Source organism: Rutidosis leptorrhynchoides, chromosome 3 (genome assembly GCF_046630445.1).
Source record: "Rutidosis leptorrhynchoides isolate AG116_Rl617_1_P2 chromosome 3, CSIRO_AGI_Rlap_v1, whole genome shotgun sequence".
In the NCBI taxonomy this organism is placed as follows: Eukaryota; Viridiplantae; Streptophyta; class Magnoliopsida; order Asterales; family Asteraceae; genus Rutidosis; species Rutidosis leptorrhynchoides.
Genome location: NC_092335.1, coordinates 82,325,562 through 82,344,490, shown reverse-complemented (window position 1 = coordinate 82,344,490; position 18,929 = coordinate 82,325,562). Strand labels below are relative to the sequence as shown.

General features: G+C 35.0%; 2 protein-coding genes and 1 pseudogene across 3 annotated transcripts; all 3 read left to right on the top strand.

Annotated features, from left to right (window-relative positions):
- LOC139900142 (protein JINGUBANG-like) overlaps positions 1-5,892 on the top strand; it is a 93,327-nt pseudogene extending 87,435 nt beyond the window's left edge.
- A 6,570-nt stretch (positions 5,893-12,462) lies between these two features.
- Positions 12,463-14,271, top strand: LOC139900584 (oxygen-evolving enhancer protein 1, chloroplastic). The gene is made up of 2 exons (XM_071883349.1): positions 12,463-12,831; positions 13,339-14,271. The coding sequence occupies exons 1-2, from the start codon at positions 12,598-12,600 to the stop codon at positions 14,086-14,088; spliced, it is 984 nt and encodes a 327-aa protein (XP_071739450.1). The 5' UTR covers positions 12,463-12,597; the 3' UTR covers positions 14,089-14,271.
- A 759-nt stretch (positions 14,272-15,030) lies between these two features.
- LOC139896405 (pentatricopeptide repeat-containing protein At2g22410, mitochondrial-like) lies at positions 15,031-17,735 on the top strand. 2 transcript variants are annotated; one of them, XM_071879039.1, is made up of 3 exons: positions 15,031-17,135; positions 17,268-17,323; positions 17,458-17,735. In XM_071879039.1, the coding sequence occupies exon 1, from the start codon at positions 15,038-15,040 to the stop codon at positions 17,009-17,011; it is 1,974 nt and encodes a 657-aa protein (XP_071735140.1). In that variant the 5' UTR covers positions 15,031-15,037; the 3' UTR covers positions 17,012-17,135; positions 17,268-17,323; positions 17,458-17,735. The 2 variants fall into 2 exon arrangements, with proteins under 2 accessions (XP_071735140.1, XP_071735139.1); XM_071879038.1 differs by having other exon boundaries at positions 17,268-17,735.
- The last annotated feature ends 1,194 nt before the right edge of the window (positions 17,736-18,929 follow it).

The following is an 18,929-nucleotide window of genomic DNA, read 5'->3' as shown; positions in this document are numbered from 1 at the left end:
TATGAGGAAGCTCTTTTTTGTGGGCTTAGGGGAGACTGAGTATATATAGTTAGCCTGTTCCGATTCTTCCTTCTATTATTTGATTTATCTTTGAGAAGACCTCTAACGCGGTTGAGGGGCAGCTGACCGAAAGGAAAGCGGGTAGACCGCCTATTTTTATCCTTCTGAAAGCAGACCACACCTCATGGGCGCCCGGGCCGACCGACAGGCTAAGGGCAATGGAAACGAAAACAAAGAGGGAACCTATGCCCAAAAAGAGAGAAAGAGAGAGAGTCTTGTCATGAGAGTGAAAAGAAAGGGCAAGCGATAGAAAGGATAGTCCCTCGCGCGTTCGCGAGAACTACTAGAAAATGGTGAGATCATTAGATCATTAGTGAAAGAAGGACCAACGACGATATATATATATATATATATATATATATATATATATATATATATATATATATATATATATATATATATATATATATATATATATATATATATATATATATATATATATATATATATATATATTTTATATATATAATATATAATTTTATAAACTATCTTATGTATATATCTGAATCATTTGCTGATATACACAATATAAAGTTTCTAGAAATGTAATTACACACATTAGAAAATATATAGTATATAATACATGTACATGTATATATATGTATAATATAAGGAAAGTGATTATCACACACCACTTTTTGATTGATCTACACTTTTCTCTCATAAATTTACAGTTATACCCTTAAATTAATTTAGGGAGTTAGAACTTATATTATTCTTCTAAGTATAATTAGCGATATAATAGTAAACTAGTTAAATGACCCGTGGTATCACGGGTTTGTTTAAATGAAACAGTTCAATGTATTTTAGTCATTAAGTAAATGTAAATGTTAAAGTCATTTAGTTTAATGACCCGTGGAACCACGGATTCCAACTAAGAAACATGTCGTTGTTTTTACAAACATATTGATGTACTTAACTTAATAAGAGTAAATGAACTACAACACCATTCGGATGCTAGTCCGTATATAACCCGAAAACAATATCCAATATTGTTTGTAACTTTGAAAATCGAAGTAAAACTTACTAAAGTATCTTTTTTTGTACAAAAACAAATACTCCGTATATCTTATCTTTATCGAACGAAAAAAAATACTAAAACTTGACCTTTTGTTTCTGCTCATCTTTTACACCTCACACATCAAGAAAATCTGTGGGGTTTATTTATTTATATCTAATATATATACACTCCGTATAATATATTACATATCTTTAATTAAGAAAGAATTAAAGATGAATTAGAATAAAAACATAACTTTAATATTTCAATCAAAAATACTTCAACAGAATTTATAAATATTATTTGTTTTTATGTTGTTTTTTTTTCTAATTTTTAATTAAGTAATTAATATATAAAATAATAATGACGTCATTATTTAAGTTGTTAAATAATTAGTTACCATAAGTAGAATTTTTTTAATAATAAAATACTTAAGATTAATGACATCATCTAAGTGATCTAGATTTTTTTCTTTTTATATTTGATTTTTTCTTAACAAATGAATTAGCCTAATAATGACATCATCATTATAGGATTTTAATAGAAACTATAGAAGATTAGTCGTAGATGGATAAAAAATGGTGTGTAAGGATCACTTCTCATAATATAATAATAGACGTTAATTTAGAATGATTTATATATGCATAATAAAATATACTACCTCCGTCTCATTTCAATAGACCATTATTCTATTTTGGGCTGTCCCATTCTGATAGTCCACTTCCATAAATAGAAAGAAAAGAAGATATTTCATTGGTGGATCTGGAGATAAGATATTTCATTGGTGGAGAAATGAAGTTAGTGGAATTTCCTAAAACTGCGTGTTTTTTGTCTGTGGACTATTGGAATGAGACAGAGGGAGTACTACAGTAAAATTTATAAACTTGAACTATATTTATTACAGTATAAATTATAGATATTAATATTAAATTAATATCGATACAATTTGGACATACTTTTCCACTGTTTACATTTTGAACGAATTCACCATTTTAATTCAGATAATGTGTTTGGTCACGTCATAAAAAACTTTATTGATAATACTGAGTTATCCTTTCAAGACTTTCTGAACTTGTCGTACTGAAATTTGAGACTCGTACATGAAAACCAACTTTTATAGTTTTATCTTCATTTTCAAATTAGGAGTATCTGTTTCCTTCGTCTCATTTCAATAGGACAGTATTTCATTTTGGACTGTCTCATTCTGATAGGTCACTTTCATAAATAGAAAGGAAAAAAGATATTTCATTGGTAGATCTGGAGAGAGAAGATATTTCATTGGTGGATAAATTAGTGGAATTTCCTAAAACTGTGTACTTTTTGTCTGTGGACTATTGGAATAAGACGGAGTCATTTACAGTACAATTATATTATAATTTGAATTAATTCTAATTCTAATTCTAATTATACTATAACATAACAATAACAATTATATAATTTCCACGGAGTATATTACTACTAGAGATAGAGACTACATAAATTATTGTTAATTTTTCCTTCTTTAAGATAAGTGTCTACATTTGCTTTTTAGGTTCACTCAAAATAAATACGAAGTTTCAAAAGTTGATTATCTACTATACAAGTTTAACCTTAATTACATTTTCCTTTTTTTTATAAGACTATAAACTTAAAATAAAATATAGAAGTGACACTCAAATATTTATACTTAATCTAATATTATTGTCACACATCAATAATATATTAATATGGGAAATTAGTCTAAACGAGTGAGATTTAAGCTCGCATATTGCTACAGAAAGTATTTGTGATATGTTTGTAAACGTAAACTAACGATTTATATATACTCTTTAACGGCCGGGTACCATTATGTATCTATGGATTTGTAGAAAAAAAGTATTAAAAAGAAATATAATAAGAATAATAAATAGTACTAGTTGATGTTGGCACGACGTCAACAATTTTTTAGTGTTCATGGCCCCATCAAACATAGACCGAAAATTTAAAACCTTTATACATACTTGTTTTGCTATCAGTTCAAGTGATGCAAAAATAACTTCATTATAATTTTTTTACACAAATTTTTCAAAATCAAAATCATTTGATTAAGAGATGTCGAAAATAGTAGTAACTTGTTTTCCTATTTATAATGATAACATATTAGTACCACTATATTTTTATATGTATTAAAAATTATAATGGCCAATTTTTATATACTCCCATGGACTTATTAACTAATAAAATATTAAACCCTATAGAAGATGATACGTGCGTTGCTACGGGAAATATTTCGCTCCCTACATGTATAATTACAATTCTCATATCGACGATTGGTACAATTATTTTAATTAATGAAAAGTAAAAAATACATGTATAAAAATACATGTATACTATACTAAAGTTTATAATCAGAAAATACTGAAATAAATTTCGTTTAAAAAACAAAAAAAAAATAAAAGATTTTAATATGTATGTTTGACACGCGAGCTTGTAGGAGCTTATGTGAGCTTATAGGAGCTTGATTTTATGATTTTAATAAGCTCCAAGACATAAGCTTTGTTTGGTAAACAAAAAAATAGAGCTTATGAAAATCATAAGCTCTTAAAAAATAAGCTACTTATAGTAGCTTATAAAAAAAAGTAGAGCTTTTGAATTGAAATATAAGTTCTAGCTAATTTACCAAACACTTATAAAATATAATAAGCTCCAGCTACCAGCTTTAAAAATAAGCTCCAGCTCCAACTCTAGCTCTAGCTCATAAGCTCCAGCTCTAGCTACAAGTCCAGCTCCAGCTAATTTCATCCAAACACCCGAAGAAAAGAAAAGCATAACAAATGAAATGGCTAGTTATATGTAATGAAACAACTATAAATTAAAAATGTTCACGTGAGTTCGAGTATTTAGTATTATATATATCGGCGCACTTAAATTCTAAAGTGTTTAACGATATGTTCTTAAAATAATAAAATTTCAAAAATGCATCTTGATCACTCATTATGCATTATTGATGATGCTCAGTACGTGATGCGTGTTTCTTGCTGGTTGATTTATTTGATATATGAAACTAAAATGGCCTACTTATGTATGAATGAACCCAATTGATGTATGGAAATGGGCTACTTGGCTAAAATTTGTAAAATAAAAGGCCCAAGTATTTATAAAAGTAACTTGGTAAGTTTTTGGCCCAAAGCCTCACAGCTTTATTATTGACTTTATGTATTGTTTCATGTTTTCAAGGGAAAGAAAAGGTTAACTAAAAAATAGAGACCTCCATTCCTTTTTATTCATTTCATCATTACAATTTCACGTCTTCTTCGTCACCTTTTTCATTATTCCGATCTTAACACCTCCTAATCTATAATCATGATCTCGTAATATCACCCAAAAAAATGTAACATTCACAAAACTATAGCCATAAGCCGAAACAAATTCATACAACGATGGAAACGTACAATTCGAAACAAGTTTACAAGCAACAACGATCGGGTCCAAATAAAGAAATGATGGAAGAATTATCTTTCCGATTAAGAAATATGTCCGGTAATAATAATATACAAATCGAAGATATCGATTCTCCCACAGAGGACGATGCGCCTCAACGTGATTCATACGCAGCGCGTATGTTTTTTGGTTCATCAGCATCTCATCACCAAATGTCTCCATTAACAAGATCTCCATGGGCATCATATGTAGAAAGATCTGCACCTGATTGTACCGATAACCATTCGAATTATACCGGTTTAATGGCTTCGCTTGTACGTGAAGAAGGGAATATATATTCGTTAGCTGCGATCGGTGATTTATTGTATACCGGGTCGGATAGTAAGAACATTCGGGTTTGGAAGAATCATAAGGAGTTTTCATGGTTCAAATCAAATAGTGGATTGGTTAAAGATATTGTGATTGCGAATGAGAAGATATTTTCGGGTCATCAAGATGGGAAAATTAGGGTTTGGAAGGTGTCTTCTAAGAACCCTAGTGCACATAAAAGAGTTGGGACATTACCTAATTTTAAATCTATTATGAAAAAATCTATGAAACCGAAGAATTATACCGAAGTCAGAGGAAATCATAATAGAATTTGGATTAAACATTATGACGCGATTTCTTGTCTTAGTTTAAGTGAAGATCAATCACTTCTTTATTCGGGCTCGTGGGATACGACTATTAAAGTTTGGAGTGTATCGAATTTCAAGTGTTTGGAATCAATAAGCGCGAATGAAGATGCAATTAACTCGGTTGTAACTGGATTTGATGGTATGGTGTTTTCGGGCTCAGCCGATGGGACGGTAAAAGTATGGCGAAGGGAGTATCAAGGAAAACGGACGAAACACTTTTTTATCGACAACCTGTTAAAACAAGAATGTGCGATCACCTCGTTAGTTATTAACCAAATGGGGACAGTGATTTACGCGGGCTCTTCTGATGGATTTCTACATTTTTGGGAGCGAGATAATTTGTTGGGCCGTGGCGGGTTACTTAAAGGTCACAAGTTGGCTGTTTTGTGTTTGAAGGCCATTGGGAGTTTGGTTATAAGTGGTTCAGCGGATACGAATATTTGTGTTTGGAGAAGGGAACCGGGAGGGGAGCATAAGTGTTTGTATATGTTAACGGGCCATACGGGCCCGGTGAAGTGTTTGGCGGTTGAGGAGGAAAGAAGGCCGGGTGGAAAATGTCGATGTAATAAGTGTACTAGTAGCAATGTTTGGACAGTGTACAGTGGTAGTTTGGATAAATCGGTTAAGATTTGGAGAGTGACTGAAACGAGCGAAGTTGAGAGCGAACGAGCAACGTGTGGGACGAGCCAACGAGGAAGTAGCTCGTCACGGGCTAGAAGCTCTTCGGGGCAAATTTTTTCGAGATTGCGAGAGTGATCTAGAGGAGAACTGGCCAGGGATGTATGTATATGTATTTGGAATATGTACAAATTTTTGTTGTGAATATGTGTTTGTAAAACCACTCCTAATATGTCACAAAATTCATGAATTTATTCCATAAAAGAGGTCAATGATACACAAGTTGTACACAATACTCCTTATTAATTTGCTTTTTATAAATCTAGTTATTTGTATATTTGTTACTGAATAAAATCTATACTCATTACTAATTTGCTTTCTATAAATTTAGTCGTGTGTATTATTATTACTAAATAAAATCTAGTTATAGGTATGAAAATCTGGCTACAGGCCCAACATTTGTAAAACAAAAGCCCAAAGTGTTTATAACAAGTGGTTTGTGGTTGAAACCGTGATTTCATGTTCAAACATCACTAGCAACATATCTTTACCGGATTTAAGTTATGCGTTTAATGTGTCGGTTCAATTCATGTGAGTCCAAAGATAAAAAATGGGATCCTAACCAGCTATAAAGAAGTACAACAAAGACCAATGAAAATCGTTACTTTCAACTCTAGTCCTCCACATGGTACAACTTACTGATAATACCAAAGTGTAGGTGAACTTATTAGTGCCCTATAAAGCTAGGCAACAAACACTAGCCGAAGTGTACGTGTCGCAATGTGTTATAGGGTGGAGTGCAAGAAGTGTGGTAAGTACGGGTGGGGAGGTTGCGGGGCACATTTGAAGATTCTTTACGGAAGCATAGATGAGGGTAAGCATTGTATGTGTAGATCCTGGCCAGGGGTTGTCATTGTTTCGTCCGATCAAGTTTCCACAAGTACCAACGATGCGACTACACCATCTACTACAGGTAACATATGTGGCAATTAATACTTGCATTCTCAAATTTGGGTCAATCCGGTCTTGGAGAAATTAGGTCTCACAATGTAAACCAGAACCTTAAAATAGGTACCAATGGATTTTCCTATAACCTAGTGGGTCTTACACAATATATAAAGGAACAGGTGCACTGAGTATTAATTCTAAAAGTCAATAAAAAGAGATAGGTCTAATGAGTCTTGTGAATGAAAATGGATTAAACGGGTCGAGTATAAAGATCATAACAAGCTAACATTTATAACAGTATTCATGGCTATATTATTTATTATGTATTTAAATATTTTCATTCAGTTTCAGTTTTCTGTCTCGCGTTTCAATTTATGGTTTTAGTTTCGCGTTTCGATTTGCGGTTCAGTTTCAGTTTAGCGTTTCGATCAATTTTCAGTTTCGCATTTCAGTTTTCAATTTTGCGATTCAGTTTTCTCGTTTCACTTTCTGAAAACAGAAACGCAAAATTGAAAACTGAAACTCGAATATGGAAATAGCCGAGCTTGTGCTTTCCTTGTGTTCATCACCGGCGCTCGTCGGATGTATCACTCATCGAATCTGGAAACTGAAGACTGAAACTTGAATTTGGAAATTGAAAACAAAAATATGAAACGCTAAAATAATACTATTCAGAACCTTTTGACCCATTTTAAAATATGTGTTTTCAATTTTCTCGTTTCAGTTTTAAACCCGACCCCTTTGACCCGTCTAAAAATTGACCCGTTTGACCAATGACCCATTTCAACCCGCGACCTAACCTGACCCGTTTGTACCCGTTTAAAAATCTGACCCGTTTGACCGATGACCATATTCAACCCAAAATTGTTTTGACCCGTTCCCCAAACCGTCCCGCCCGTTTTCCAGGTATTGACATTTCTTGATCTTGACACTGCCATCGATTAATCTTGATATTGGCTCAGACACGCTCAACTTTGTCTTGGCCTACTATTAAATATATCATTTATTTTGTTACTAGAATTAAGGCTAGAAACATGTTTTGTCACCCTTTACAAGTCTTGCATTTGAATGTTATATTTGCCTCCCAATCTGCAGGATAGCCTGAGGCTTATGAAAGCTGGTTGATTGGAAGGAGGACCAATACAGAAGGGTTTACCATGGTCAATTTTTATTAATATATAATTTTATCAGTCTTGTTTAGTGTAGTTTGTATTAAATAATTAACAAATAAGTCGTCCCTCATAGTTGCTTGTGAAAGTTATGATGCATAAATCGATGCTACATAGCACTATAGAATTTGCATATTCATCCACAAGAAAAGGTGATAAAGTTACTGGTAGTTGGGTGATGATACATTAAAATATCATTAACATCATATCTTGTAATTGTAATGATTTTTTAAAGTTTGGTCAGATCAGGAATGGTATTGGATTTTGTTGTTGTTGTTGTTGTTGTTGTTTAGAAGTTTATGTTAAAATACAATGCAAATTTAGAATAATATGGAATTAGTAAATATATATGGGTAAAATATCTAGATATTAATATGTATAAGAAAATATCTAGATATTAGAATATGAGAGAAAAATCTAGAAATTGAAATGTAAAAGAAAAATCTAGATATTTGTAGGTTGTAGAAATATCTAGATATTTATATATCCATGGAAATATCTAGGTTCTAGAATGTTCCATGGAGTAGTATAAATATGGGAGGAGATTTTATTTGTGTTGTGTGAAGTTGTGAGAGTGAAGTGAAGTAGAGAAGTGAAGAAGAGTTAGAAGAAGTTGTGAAGAAGTAAAGAAGAGTGTGAGTTGAGTTCATAATATTGTAATTGTTTCTTTGTATTAATAAAAGTGTTCATTGTTAAGTTTCCCGGTTAAGCCTTAGTTTGTGTTTAAGTTCATAGTGCACTTGAGTTGTTCTCATTATATGGTCGGCTCTGCCGCCTAAGTTATATATGGTCGGTTATACCGCCTGAATCATATATATGGTCGACACTGTCGCCTCACTATTATTGTGCACTAAAGATTCATAAAATTAAAGGCTAACCAACGTCAAAGTGTTGGTGTAGTGAGTGTAGTATAATCTAGGTCCTCAATAGTGGGTGTGTTGAGCTCGTCGAAGCTTCCAACAGTTTACCGGTAGTTAATAAAATAAATAAAACATACAACTATTTAATGTCGATGAACTAGCAAACAAAAACGGAAAAGGCGGCCATGCGATCGCATGGCAAAAACACTGAAAACTCATGCGATCGCATGAGCTACAGTAAATCGAAAAGTATTATAAATACGCCAGATTCCTGCACGAACTCTTCACACTTAAATTTCTTTAATCAATTTTTATATTTATAATTATAATTATAATTTTAATTTAAGTTTAATAATAATAAAGTATATTCGAGGGTGTTTTAATTCGGGTTTCAAACCGCTTTAAGCTAAGGAAATATTGGGTATTGTTCGGGGTATTGTTCTTGAATCCAAGGCCAACCATACAGTCGTCTACCATCATTACGTCTACGCAATTTGCCTACAATATTGAATCGCAATATTGAACTGTGAGTTATAGTCTCCATTTTTAAATACTTTAAATATTTTTGGGCTGAGAATACATGCAATTTATTTTAAACGCGATAAGACACAAGTACATACTAAATTCTACACTGAGTTAAACCGAAAATCCCTTAGCTTTGGTAACTAGTAGCTGCCAGTACATAGGATATGGACTAGTGGGCGCGAATAATTGTATATGGATCCATAGGGCTTGACATCCCCGTCCGAGCTAGAGCGCTAGCCTTTTAACGGACGTATGTTATTTGAGTTTAAGACACGTTGGTTTGCGTGTATTAAAACGAATGGGGTAATTATCACTATAGCGTTAAGTTTAGTTACCAGGGTGCTCTGTTACGTAGAATCTATTGATAAACTTTTGATGAAATCTTGTGGTCTATCTTTATATATGTTTATGAATCGAGCAATTAAACCTATAACTCACCAACATTCGTGTTGACTTTTTAGCATGTTTTATTCTCAGGTCCTTAGAATGCTTCCGCTGTGATGTGCTTGTTGCCTGCATGGAGTCTCTCATGCTTTGTACAAAGTTTATTGCATTCAAAATAAAACTGCGTTGTGTAAATAATTGGACTGTGAAGTCAACCTGTAAATTAAAGACTTATGTATTTTGGGGTTTTGCTTATACCTAAGCACTCGCCCACATGTTTATAACTTTCTATGTTTAGAAAGTCACTTATTTTAATGAATGCAATATTTTATCAAAACGTATCATATAGAGGTCAAAACCTCACTGTGGAATCAATGATTAACGTGCTGCGTCAATAGCGATTTTGACGGGTCATTACACAAAGCCAAAAGATGTAAAACCAATATCTTATAAATGGGTTTACAAGGTGAAGACTCGATCAGATGGCTCCATTGAAAGGTATAAAGCTCGACTTGTTGCTAGAGGTTTTTCTCAACAATATGGGCTGGATTATGAAGAAACGTTTAGTCCAGTGGCGAAGATCACAACAATTCGAGCTCTACTAGCTTTAACCGCTAGCAAATCTTGGAAGCTGTGGCAGATAGATGTCAAGAACGCTTTCTTACATGGAGAACTTGACAAAGAAGTTTATATGGAGCAACCAAGAGGCTTTGAGAACAAGTCCCAACCTGACCATGTCTGCAAATTAAAGAAAGCACTATACGGCTTGAAGCAGGCTCCAAGAGCTTGGTACGGGAAGATTGGCGAGTTTTTAGTAAAAAGTGGTTTCACAGTTGCTCCTTCAGATTCTAGTTTATTTGTGAAACAAGATCAAGGAAAACTAGCCATAGTGCTAGTATATGTGGATGACTTAATCATCACGGGAGATCACTATGAGGAGATTCAAAGAACAAGAGAGAATCTGTCTATCAGATTTCATATGAAGGAGCTTGGAGAACTCAAACATTTTCTTGGACTCGAAATAGAGCAGAAAAGAGAAGGATTATTTCTGGGACAACAGAAATATGCGCGAGATCTTTTACAAAAGTACGGAATGCTTAATTGCAAACCTATCTCAACTCCGATGGATCCGAATACAAAACTACGAGCAGATGAAGGAAAAAGTCTTCAAGATGTTACCATGTATCGAAAGATGGTGGGAAGTCTTATTTATCTCACACTAAGCCGGCCAGACATATCTTATGCAGTTGGAGTGGTTAGTCGATACATGAGCAATCCGAAGAAGCCTCACCTTGATGTTGTACGACGCATCTTAAGGTATGTTAAAGGCACTATTAACTTTGGCATTTTGTACAAGAAAACAAAAGAATGTCACGTGACTGGATATTGTGACGCCGATTACGCTGGAGACTATGATACACGACGGTCAACAACTGGATACATGTTTAGTCTTGGATCAGGAGTAATATCATGGTGCAGCAAGAGACAACCAACAGTATCCTTGTCAAGCACTGAAGCAGAATATCGATCGGCATCGTCAGCAACACAAGAAATTACATGGTTGAAACAACTAATGGAAGATCTTCATCAATCAACAGACTATCAAGTAGAGCTTTTCTGCGATAACCTATCAGCTATACGTCTAGCAGAGAATCCAGTCTTTCACGCAAGAACAAAACATATAGAAGTACACTATCACTATGTTCGCGAGAAGGTCCTTGAAGGGGAGATCAAGATGGTGCCAACAAAGACAGATGAACAGGTAGCAGATATATTCACTAAGAGCCTAAGTAAACCGAAGTTTACAAAATTCAGAGAAGCACTTGAATGGTCTGCAAGACATCGTTGGAAGAAAATTTGCATTGAGGGGGAGTGTTAAAATACAATGCAAATTTAGAATAATATGGAATTAGTAAATGTATATGGGTAAAATATCTAGATATTAATATGTATAAGAAAATATCTAGATATTAGAATATGAGAGAAAAATCTAGAAATTGAAATGTAAAAGAAAAATCTAGATATTTGTAGGTTGTAGAAATATCTAGATATTTATATATCCATGGAAATATCTTGGTTCTAGAAGTATAAATATGGGAGGAGATTTCATTTGTGTTGTGTGAAGTTGTGAGAGTGAAGTGAAGTAGAGAAGTGAAGAAGAGTTAGAAGAAGTTGTGAAGAAGTAAAGAAGAGTGTGATTTGAGTTCATAATATTGTAATTGTTTCTTTGTATTAATAAAAGTGTTCTTTGTTAAGTTTCCCGGTTAAGCTTTAGTTTGTGTTTAAGTTCTTAGTGCACTTGAGTTGTTCTCATTATATGGTCGGCTCTGCCGCCTAAGTTATATATGGTCGGTTATACCGCCTGAATCATATATATGGTCGACACTGTCGCCTCACTATTATTGTGCACTAAGGATTCATAAAATTAAAGGCTAACCAACGTCAAAGTGTTGGTGTAGTGAGTGTAGTATAATCTAGGTCCTCAATAGTGGGTGTGTTGAGCTCGTCGAAGCTTCCAACAGTTTACCGGTAGTTAATAAAATAAATAAAACATACAACTAAAATCCTGGTTGAATAGAAATATAACAACTTGACTCGCAATGATTTAAAAATCAATAAAAATAAAAAGAGTATGTTTTAAATAAATTTATTATTTTTATTTATTAACGTAATTATTACATACCCTACAAATCGTGAGTGCCACATGGCAGTCCACAAAACCATTGAAAATAACTCAGAGTAGCCAATAGAATACCCTCTTATCCTATTCTTATCTTGCACAAAGCAAGTCCAACAGATGAGCTTAGATATCAAACCTTGTTCTATACACCACACAAATCCCTTTCACTACTTCAATCCAATTGTCTGCAAGTAGTCACTACAATCACATTTACAATACCAAAGTTTTTCAAGAAACAGAAAAAAAAGGAAAGGGGAATTGGTTTTACATTATAACCATGGCAGCCTCATTACAAGCAGCTGCTACTTTCATGCAACCAACCAAAGTTGGTGTTTCAAACAGGTTGCACCTCAAATCTTCTCAGACCCTTTGCAGGGCTTTCGGTGTCGAACCAGCTAATGCCAGAGTCACCTGTTCTCTACAATCTGATCTCAAAGACTTCACCCAAAAGTTTACTGATGCAGCCAAGATTGCCGGTTTCGCTCTTGCAACTTCCGCCCTTGTTGTTTCGGTACGTTTTATTTGCGTTACTAGTCCTTACTATCAAGGTAGCAAAACTCGCTAGTCGAGTAACACTCGGTCAGGACATTGGAAGACTTTGGAAGAAGTAATCAGCAATTCGGAGCAGGGATAATCGGGTTGGACTTTTATACATTCAAATAATAAATTACAAAATTTTATCTGTAAATGTAAACATAGAAGAAAACTATGAACATAATCTTTAACACGATTGTCTAGAAACATAAACATGATTGTTCATTTGTTCAAAAACTCTAAAATCCTAGTTTAAATTTAAATTCATGTTAAAATATTCAACAATTTTGACGTTGACAAACTTTGACCAACAAATCTGATTTTGACCCATTAACTTGCGTTGACCGATTAATTAAATGAATTTTAGAAAATCGGATCCCTGTGCTCTTAAAAAGGAGTAATGGGAGTAATCGGGGCTTTTTACAACGATGCTTACTAATCAAATCCATGATCTTTATTGTCCAAATTCTTGATCTTATAACAGGGAGCAGGTGCTGAAACAAAAAGGCTAACTTTTGATGAGATCCAAAGTAAGACATACATGGAAGTCAAAGGAACCGGTACAGCTAACCAGTGTCCAACCATTGACGGTGGAGTCGATGGCTTTGCGGTTAAACCCGGCAAATACAACGCCAAAAAGTTCTGCTTAGAACCCACATCATTCACAGTCAAAGCAGAGGGTGTAAGCAAAAACTCAGCACCCGACTTCCAAAAAACCAAACTCATGACCCGTTTAACCTACACCCTTGACGAAATCGAGGGCCCGTTGGAAGTATCTTCTGACGGTAGCATCAAGTTCGAAGAAAAAGACGGTATCGATTACGCTGCAGTGACTGTTCAGCTCCCGGGAGGTGAACGGGTCCCGTTCTTGTTTACCATCAAACAGCTTGTTGCATCCGGTAAACCCGAGAGCTTTGGTGGGGAATTTTTAGTGCCATCATACAGAGGATCTTCGTTCCTTGACCCAAAGGGTAGAGGTGGGTCCACCGGTTACGACAATGCGGTTGCTTTGCCAGCTGGCGGTAGGGGAGATGAAGAGGAGCTTGCTAAGGAAAATCAAAAGAACGTTGCGGCTTCAGTTGGGAAAATAACGTTGAGTGTGACATCAAGCAAGCCCGATACGGGTGAGTTGATCGGTGTGTTTGAGAGTATTCAGCCATCTGATACTGATTTGGGGGCTAAGGTTCCTAAAGATGTGAAAATTCAAGGTGTTTGGTATGCACAATTGGAGTGAAAAATGTATGTTATTAGCTCAATGTACTATTTGTTTTCTTGAATTATGGTTATGTGCTCAACTATATAAAGGTGGTGTTCGAAATCTTTTACTCTGACCCCAATGGAGAGCTATTGAGATTGTCTTGCATGTATATTATCAGCAATTCGTATAATCAATGCTATGATATATGTTTTCATTACATTATAATCAAACATGAAATTCGTATAGTATCGTAATATTGTACCTGGATTTTGACTGCTTCAAGTACAAATTCAAATGTGATATTGTGATGTAGAGGGAACTGACATAACTTATGATCAAAGATCATCATAAATCTTTACAGGAACATTACTCATATCTAAAATGATGAAACCTTAATGAATCTTTCACAATATGTACACGCAGTCAACACAGCTGTCAACGTAATCTGATTAGGATCATTGCATTCCCCAACAAAAGATCACTATGAACCCATATGACCAAACATAACAGCGTATTTATGAGCTCTTTGGGCCTCGATAAGATCTCTAATTGAGGCACAAGTTTTGACAACAGACAAAAGTTCAAATTAATCAGGTGGATTTCCGTATCCCTCACTCGAGTGTACAGATTTATAGCTTCCTTTAGTGAACCTAGTCTCGTAAAAGCAGATATTCACATGTCGATAATGCAAATCTGGGTCAGTAATTTTATCAAACAGTTGGTGTGCACCTCGTAAATAACCGAATTAAAAGAATGTTTAGATGAGAATGAGGATGATGCGGGAGATTATTTGGTAACTTCATTAATATTTGATTAAGTCAATGCAAACAAGTTTAGAGCCACTAAAAGGAAGCTCGGTTCGAAAGATACTCTCTTGGCGGTAAAAAGTTTTTCTTGTTACTTTAACGACATTAACATAGTACAATGTTAACAAAATTCAAACCCACACGCCCCTAAAAATTGCTGTTTTGAAAATTCGCCAAACATGTTAGCTTCTATCAAACGTTTGACTGTTGTTTCCCGCCACAACAAAACACGCTCATTATCCACTTCTTCATTGCCCAACAATTTCACATCCCCTGCTCACGAAACCCTCCATCAACTCCTTGAAAAATGTCAATCGATGAAGAAACTCAAGAAAATTCATGCCCAAATTATCCTTCATGGACTCCATCAACAAACATTGACAATTAGCAAATTGATATCATTCTGTGCTCTCTCGGAATCAGGCGATCTATGCTATGCCCACCTTGTGTTCGATCAAATGTCTCAACCAAATAGACACACGTACAATAGTTTAATCAGAGGTTACGCAAACAGTAAAGTTCCAATAAACGCTATCAACTTGTACCGTCGAATGTCTTGTTTTGGCATTTCAACAAATGAATTCACTTATCCTTTTGTTCTTAAGGCGTGTGCGGTATTATGTAGATTATTAGATGGGGTGTCTGTGCATGTTCGGGTTATAAAGTCAGGATTTGAGTCACATGTTTACGTCCAAAATGGGTTGATTAGTGTGTATTGCAGTTGTGGTGATGTTAGGGGCTCAAGAAAGGTGTTTGACGATATGGTTGACAAGAGTCTGGTTTCATGGAACACGATGATTGGTGGTTACTCGAAAATGGGTTGTATACAAGAAGCCTTTTTGTTGTTTTGGGAGATGAGGGAACTAGGTGTTGAGCCTGATGACTTTACATATGTCAACTTACTTTCTGTTTGCTCCCAGAATTGTGAAAACATATTGGGCAGAATTTTGCATTCATACATCGTGACTACCGGTGCTCGTACTGATATTTATGTACAAAATGCTATTATCGACATGTATTCAAAGTGTGGGAATCTGCATTATGCTAAAACATTCTTTGATCGTATGATTAGCAAAAATGTCGTTTCATGGACATCTATGGTCAGTGCATATGCTAAATATGGTCAAGTGGAGTCTGCAAAGAATTTATTTAACCAAATGCCATTAAAAAATGTCGTTTCTTGGAATTCAATGATTTCATGTTATTTACAAAAAGGTTTGTATAGTGAAGCTTTGGGTCTCTATAGTGACATCTTCAATGCAGGACTTACTCCCGACGAGTCAACTCTAGCTAGCGTTCTTTCAGCATGCGGTCAACTTGGCGATTTGAAAATGGGAAAAAACATTCATAGTTATATGCGTTCAAAGTATGTAACACCCAGTGTCACATTGTTTAATTCTTTGATAGACATGTATGCCAAATGTGGGGTGTTAGAAGCTTCTTTAAGTATATTTTCTGATATGCCTGAAAAGAATCTTGTTTCATGGAATATTATGATTGGTGCACTAGCCTTACACGGGTGCGGTTTAGAATCAGTTGAACTCTTCGAGCGCATGTGTGTCAGTGGGATACGGCCTAACGAGATTACCTTTACGGGTTTGCTTTCTGCTTGTTGTCACAGTGGTCTCACAGACATAGGTAAATACTACTTTGACAGAATGAAAAGTATGTATGGGGTCCCACATGAAATTGAACATTTTGCTTGCATGATTGATCTGTTTGGACGGGTCGGGCTATTTGGAGATGCTTTCAAACTAATAAGAGAAATGCCAATGAAGCCCGATGTTGTAGTCTGGGGTGCATTGCTAGGGGCTTGTAGAATTCATGGAAATGTTGAAATCGGGAAACAAATTTTAAAGCATGTTCTGGAACTAGAACCGTGTACTTCAGGAGTTTATATGTTGGTATATAATATTTTCTATGAAGCTAGAAGATGGCAGGATGTTAAGAACATAAGGAGATTAATGAAGGATCAAGGTATTAAGAAAGACAAAGGCGTTAGCTCTGTTGAAGTTAATGGGCGTGTATACGAGTTTATGGTTGATGACCAACGAAATGAGTTGTCGAGCGATGTATATGAGTTACTCGATCAATTAGTATATAATCTAAAGGTGTTAGTGTGTGAAGTGGATGATATGGAATGTTGTACTTGAAATTTTGAATAAGAGACCCATATTTGGGCAGCCATTGAGACACACGTATCTAAGTTCTGAATATATGTTTAGTACCATAACTGCGAGGCGTATGAGGATTTTCAGCGCAATCATACTGTGACAGGTAAGCTATTAAATATTCAATTTTGAAATCATATGTGTGTGAAACCACTAACTGCTAATTTGATTTATATATTTATGAAATAAAGAATTTATTGCGATAATGATTTTCTCACGGTTATAATAAATATTGTAGGTGCTTACTCTGTGATGGTTGCTAGAGGAGCTCTGATACGAGAGTACGTTAGGAACGTAAATGAATCTGTTTCTATACCGTTCATATATTACAGATATCATATTTCCTTCCTAACTTATGAATACTTATTGTGATGAATCTTATATGCATCCTTATTTAGAGTTTTTTGTCTGCTTAATTTTAATTTCAGGTGAGTATATGGTAAAGAAAAATATTGCGAATCTATCAACACAAAACAATATGAAGTTGTTGTTGGATCACCCAATGCTTTGAATCTCTAATAGAAAACGACCAATCGAGTCTTCCCATGTTATATATGTTTGTATTCGATGATTGCTTGTGTGTTGATTCGACCATCTCGATGAATCTATCAATGTAGTTTAATGCCTTATAACTGTAGTATATAGTTTGTACAATTTTTCAACATAAAGTATTACAGAAAATTTATACAATCATAATCATTCTCTAGTATCAATTTTAATTTCTTTACAATTCCTATAGGTTGTGTACTTGTGTTTAATAGCAACAACTTTAAGCGATGTTGTGATAGTTAACAATTGATTCTAGAGAATGATTATGATTGTATGTATGGGACAGCTTTTTACAAGCAAGAGTGAAATATTATTTGTCCGAATAACATGCTCGTCCCTTACGGTTGTATTAACAGGAAAATGTAATTTCTTTATCAATTACGATTTCTTTACCAATTAGTCTTAGATTTTCTTAACATAGTTGACTTGTTGGTGATTTAGTGTCATCCAACATGCATTTTAGTTAGTTGCGATTTACTTGAACGCAAGAGTTAGCTAGTTTTACTTAACAACGGGTTTGGAGAGTGTGGAGTACACGACCGTAACTACTGACTGACGCGTAATTGCGGGGTTCAAGGGCAGCGCCCCTGGCGGGGTTCAAGAGGCAGCGCCCCTGGCTGGGGTCCCGCTCCCAGGTGAGCGAGCAGGGGTCGAGGGGGTAGCGCCCTTAGCGGGGGCTCGGGGGCTCGAGGCAACGCCCCGAAACCTCAACCGAAATTGCACTATTCGTTACTTAGGAAAAGTGCATTCCAATAGTTATACCTTTTCGGGTATAACATATTTTTCCGCCAAAAATGAAGGGACACACCCTTTCATTTCCCAACTGTTTTCTATAACAGTTTTATGGACGTTTTTGTTCATATTCTGCATTCATTCCAACAGACAGAAAACACACACATAAACCTCAGATAATTTGATCAGTGATTTCGTTGCCAAAAACACTGATTGCGTTTCTTGTCTTATCCCTGTAAAGATTTCGTGAAACCGAGGCAATCGTTAGGTCGAAATATTTTATAGAGAAAGTGAACACACGATTCAAGAATCAATCCGGGTAGTCAATTCATACCCAATTTCTAACATGACTGACTGAGCTTTATAAATTAAAATCGCTTACAAAAATAACGCCTCTCTCATTTAATATTTAGTATTTCTAATGAAGTCAAACAACTTAGGTTCACGGTTTAAGAGTACTAGTATCGAATCGATAAAGTGGGCGCAAAAGCCAGGGCCAAACTTTGGCACCGATACTAGCAAACATGCTAGCCATCAGCGAAGTTCCAACGCCATGGTCCATGATGTTGTTCAGCATTTTACAACAACAACAGATCCCAATACCACTTGAGTGGTGTAT

Excerpts from the sequence above, each read along its gene's own strand:
- LOC139900584 (XM_071883349.1), top strand. The coding sequence starts at position 12,598 with ATGGCAGCCTCATTACAAGCAGCTGCTACTTTCATGCAACCAACCAAA. Across the intron at positions 12,832-13,338 it reads CTTCCGCCCTTGTTGTTTCG|GGAGCAGGTGCTGAAACAAA; the intron begins GTACGTTTTATT and ends ATCTTATAACAG.
- LOC139896405 (XM_071879039.1), top strand. The coding sequence starts at position 15,038 with ATGTTAGCTTCTATCAAACGTTTGACTGTTGTTTCCCGCCACAACAAA.